At 37.6% G+C, this 5664-nt stretch overlaps 1 protein-coding gene across 1 annotated transcript in view; it reads left to right on the forward strand.

Annotated features, from left to right (window-relative positions):
• Window positions 1-5664, forward strand: part of LOC117103555 (hyalin-like) — a 41514-nt gene that overhangs the window by 24103 nt on the left and 11747 nt on the right. Inside the window, exons 3-4 of the mRNA XM_033244127.1 lie at window positions 2425-2682; window positions 3436-3681. Of these exons, the coding sequence (XP_033100018.1) occupies window positions 2425-2682; window positions 3436-3681 (504 nt within the window). The remainder of the gene's footprint in view (window positions 1-2424; window positions 2683-3435; window positions 3682-5664) is intronic.

A 5664-nucleotide genomic window follows, 5' to 3' on the forward strand; every position in this document is an offset into this window, starting at 1 on the left:
AGACAGCCCCCCCCCCGCGCCTGTTACGACACTGGCTAACACGCCAATCATCCCCCCCAATGAAAAATATTTTTCTACGCCACTGGTGTTGAACAAAGTTGTTGACTACATGTTTTGTGTAACAGTTGTTCATTTTGGGAAAAAATCAATATTTTTGGTAAATAACAAGTAATTTGAAAACTAATGCGCTAAATAACGTAAAAAATAAACCTTTTCCCAATTCATATTAATTTATTTACACTCATTAATTTACATTTTAATTTTAGCTTGTCTGATGGAACTTAAAGAATAACAAAGACATTGTCAATTGAATTCCTGATTATGAAAGAAGTAAAAATTCTGAACATATCCGTGGTTAAAATTATTAATATTTTTAACCAGAAATATTAAAAATACGATTTTTAATATTTTAGTCTAAGCTCCGCCCCCTTGTCATGTTCATTGAAGCGTAAGTATGGCCGTGAGGTCATCTCAGTACAAGTTCAACTTGGTTTCGTTGCACGCTCTGTAATTTCAAAAGACTCCTTCTGTGGCCATTTACGTCAATACGCTACGCCAATATACAGTACATCGAATCAAATCTCTACGGAAGTCATTCCAGATGTTCAGATGACGAGATCCTGGATCTCGTTATGTGTAGGCCTACATCATTTAGAAAAAATGATCAGATGACTGGATCCTGGATCTCATCTGAACATCTGGAAGGTCACTATTAAGCTTCCGTAAATCTCTGTCAAAACAACAGAGAGCGGTTGTAAATGTTGTTACCGACTGTGCGTCACATCTGTTAAGGTCAACTTTAACTTTAGGTTAAATTCTGTAGGCGGAACCAACGATCGGAGCATTGTGTAGTTACCCAGGAATTGTCCACCACCTCTAAGAACTGAAATTAATCTGACGTTGAAATACTGTAGAGGGCAGCAACCATAAACGTAGTCGATCATGAATGCTTTTGTTCCAATTTTTTTTGTTGAAAGTTCAAATTACCTTTGACAAAATGGTATCACACAGGCTATTCTTTTGCATGTAACGATTTTGTGCTGCCTGGCTGCTTTTTGTACCGTCTGGCTGACTTCGTCTCGCTGCCGGTCTGCAGCAGGATGCAATTGGCAGGATCTCTATCATTCGACTTGACCAAGGAGGACTTGTCAAGATAATTTATGTTGTCAAGTCGACATACATATCATGTCGACACGTCGAAATCAACTATCTTGCCAAGACGACATACTAAAAATGTTATTTTGTCACGGCGAGATAGATTATCTTGACAAGTCGACATAATAAAAATTGTATGTTGTCATGGCGAGATAGATTATCTTGACAAGTCGACATAATACACAAATTGTATGTTGTCATCAGTGGCGTAACGCCTATGAGCTCTCATGCGGCGGTCCGCAGGGCCCTCGAATCTAGGGGCCCCGAAGGGGCGCCCTACCCATAGGTTCCTCGATCTAGTACCCTGACCAAAAAGGACTTTGTTGATAAGTCGACTGTAGGGTATATATCATATATAACGATTAAAGAGAGGGGCCCCTCTCACCCCAGGAACCCCACCAAATTTGTCAAAAAAAAAAATAAATAAATAAAAAATGGAGATAAAGAGAAAATTATATTCACAATTTTAAGTCCGTGTGAGTGCCATTTCCGGCCATCTAGACGTGCCATAATAATACATTTTCTTATCTCAGCCCCATAAGGGCGCAGGCAACAGCATATATGTGTCAAATCGACTGTAGGACATATATCCAGTGGCGGAATAAAGAGTGAGGGGGTGGGAGCTGCCGGCCCGGGGCCCCACTAAATTTGTCAAATATTTTTTAACTGGAGATTAGAAAATTATATTCGCAATTTTATGTCTGCGAAGTGCCATTTCCGGCTATTTAAAGGTGCCATATTCATAAATTTTCTTACCTCAGCCCCAACCATGGTGGGTCTGAGGTGGTCAGGCCTCAATTTTCTGGATCCATATTATATCATTTATTCGTCGTTAAAAACATTTAGAATAACAATGCACATCTAAAATCCCACAATGGAATTGGTGACCGGGATCCAAAAGGGCCCCCAGTTTCAGAAATACACAGGGCCCCCCGCCCTCATCGTTACGCCATTGGTTGTCATGGCGAGATAGATTATCTTGTCAAGTTGACATAGTAAATATATTATGTTGTCATGGCGATATAGATTATCTTGTCAAGTCGACATAGTAAAACATTTATGTTGTCATGGCGAAATAGTAAAAATATTATGTTCTCATCATGGCGAGATAAATTATCTCGACATGTCGACATGATATGTATATGTCGTCTTGACAACATAAATTATCTTGACAAGTCGTCAAGTCTAATGGCACTTAGGTGTTTCTGTAGTTCCCTAAGTTTTCAATGTTTTAAATTCTACAATGAACGGGTTTTTTTTTCTTTTTAGCTGCTCCTGTATGGTCTAATTGTCCCATGAATATAGAAGTAAATGCAACCACAGGTTCAAACAATGCTACAGTCACGTGGACAGAGCCAACAGTATCAGATGACGAGACACCATTTAATCTACTTATTACAGATACTTATTATTCCCCGGAATTACTTGCTGCTAATGTATTCTTAATTGGAGAAACTGAGGTGCGGTATGTTGCCACAGATGAAGTTCCGCTTTCTAGCTATTGTACTTTTACTGTCACAGTTTTAGGTGAGTGAAAATAATGTATGTTTAAATTTGTAAGCATTGTTCTCATATATTTTAAATTGTATTTTATTTATAATACGATTTTACTTTAATTAGCTGAAGCCTATTAAATAGGCTTAACCATATATTTATGTAGATGATTGTTTTCAACTGTAGGAGCTGATGCTAAATATCTACAATCAATGTACTTACCCATAATGAAAGTGAAGCATGGACGCTTCACTATCTGTCTCTTATACACATCTAGATGTGTATAAGAGACAGGTGTTGAGCTTTGCCTGTTTCAGTGGTAGTTTATTTAATCATGATTTTAATCCCGCCCTTGAATCTTGTCAGACATATGAGATCAGTGTCAATCTCCATAGCTACTGTAAAAATGAAGAAATAAAAATGGGTGCAACTCTCATCTTATATAAAAAGTAAGCAGTTTAATGGAAATAAGAATCCTACGTATGAAAAGAATGGTTGATTTCACCTAGATATTTTTACTACAGTACCGGTATATTAAATGCAACTCTTTTATTCAGTAAACTTTCAATAATTTCTCTATGCTTCAGCAATATCAAATTAGTGTAAAAGCAAAGCTTGCGATTGTGGACTCACCTAGAAACGCTCGTCCATCTTATTCATACTACATTTTTTTGTAACAAGAACTTTAACATCCATATATTTTTATGTACACACTTGTGATGTAAGGCAATTTAAGTATTGTAATGTTCATAATAAAGACATGATTTGTGTTAACAATTTACATAGACAACCAAGACCCAGTTATTGATGGTTGCCCAGGTGACTACACAAACACTACTGAGGTTGGATTGCCGTCAAGCGTCGTTTCCTGGACAAGTCCCACGGCAACTGACAACTCGGGAGTGAACCCTGTCGAAAAAAAAAGTTACATGTCTGGTTCAACATTTATCATTGGAACAGAGGACGTAATAATAACATTTACCGATGACTCGGATAATGTCGCAACTTGTCAGTTCAGCATAACAATAAATGGTGAGTTAATAACAGTAATCAAAATAATAATTATTATTTGTATTGTTAATATTGTTATTGTTATTATTTCAAATTAATTTTTAATCTGAGTTGACGAAATATTTTTAGAAATTAAAAGTAAAATGTTTACCTTCCAACTTCGATGTTTCACCTGTGATACCAAGAAGTTACTCATAAATGTTGGTACATGGACCGATGACCTGAAGCTATAGTGACCTTGGTTCGGCTACTGGATGTTGTACGTCATCTTCGATGGATTTCCACAGATGGGGTTTGCCGGTGTCACGAAAATTCAGGAACCATCGAGAAATTAGGTACCAGACCTAATTTCTCGTTTTAAGCGAAAATTTTGGGTTTTTATCGATAAATTAAGTTCCATGAGGTGAACTTTTAGGCGCCCTTAAATATTCATGTATTATGCAAAAACATTCATTTACCCCCACGATTAACACTATTATATGACAAATCCAGCGTGTATTATTAAGAAAAATTCGGTTTTACCGCAGCTCTCTCGAGTGGCTCCCATCCGATCGCTTTTCGGCCATCTTGTAAATGAAATGGTTGCCAAAATCACATATATACGATTTCTAGTAACTTAGGGAATCAATTGTTTAACACTGTACGCTACTATACCCATTTTGGTTCTAGTTGCGCACAGTGATAATGTATAGGATACAATGAAAGTCAGTGACGGGCAGTTTATCACTGTGCGCTACAATACCCATTTTGGTTCTAGTTGCGCACAGTGATAATGAATAGGATAAAATTCAATTCAGTTGATGGGCAGTGTATCGAATGCATAAGTTCACCTCATGCTCAAAAATCAAACTTACAAGTTGTAGAGTCCTTAAATATTAATGTATTATGCAAAACATGCCTTTAGCTACACGATTTACACTATTATATGACAATTCCAGTTTGTATTATTAATTTTTAAAAATCCGGTTTTACCGCAGCCCTCTTGAGTCGCTCCCATCCGATCGCTTTTCGGCAGTTTATCGTTATGCGCTACTACACCCATTTTGGTTGTAGTTGCGCACAGTGCGCAACTATACACATTTTGGATCCAGAGGTGACGGAACTAGGGGGTGCTGTGTTATGGAGAGTAATGTGTGACCGGAAATGGTCTGCAGTCAGTTGGTTGTTACCATGCGCCAGTGATGTTGGAGTATATAGTACAGCAATATGAAACTACTATGTAGGCCTAATGAATGAATAAATTTCGGAGTTTGTAGGGTAGTGAAATGATTATTTCACATTTTAAGTGCTCCCTAAAACTGTAAGCTAAATTACGGTGATTAATTTAATTAGCGAAGATATGGAGACAATTATTTCGAATCCCTCTTTCCAAGAGGGGATGCAAATGCTTTGTGAAAATGAGTACGCCGCGGTACTCATTTTCACAAAGAAATACATACAACTGGTTAGCTAACAATTGTGTCAGTGTTACATGAACACCTGGGAAGGAAGGTGCAATCACGTTGTTACCTAGCAAACGTCTGTACTGTATGGGGGACGATGCTAATGTACTGTGTAGCGGGGGACGATGAGGCATAAAGGCCTAGGCCTAACTAAGACAGTGGAATTATATGTGATAGAAAGTACATTTCGGAAGAAATAAATAAAAATAAGAAAAAAAAAAACAAGAATAATTCATTTGCAGAGGTACAACCTTATTTAAGTATTATAATGCTAACAATGCGGCTCTTGTAGCCCTGGCTTGGGCAAGGCATCCATGTGCAGAGCAGTGGTGTTTGTTTATCCATGAAAAAAGCACGCCGGGAAAGTTTGCCTTACCAGGAAAAGGTGACGTATCTAGCTTATGACGTATGCATGCTAACTAATGTGAGTGTGACGTCACCAAAAAACGAATATTTTCTATTATAACCAAAATATTAATAACTACAAAGTTTCTGGGCGTAAATTCCCTTAATATGAATGAAGGGTTGCTCAATCTCCTTGCCATACAAATTACAGCTCCCA

Source organism: Anneissia japonica, unplaced genomic scaffold (assembly GCF_011630105.1).
Source record: "Anneissia japonica isolate Jap-2015-1 unplaced genomic scaffold, ASM1163010v1 scaffold287875_len126108_cov110, whole genome shotgun sequence".
Lineage (NCBI taxonomy): Eukaryota > Metazoa > Echinodermata > Crinoidea > Comatulida > Comatulidae > Anneissia > Anneissia japonica.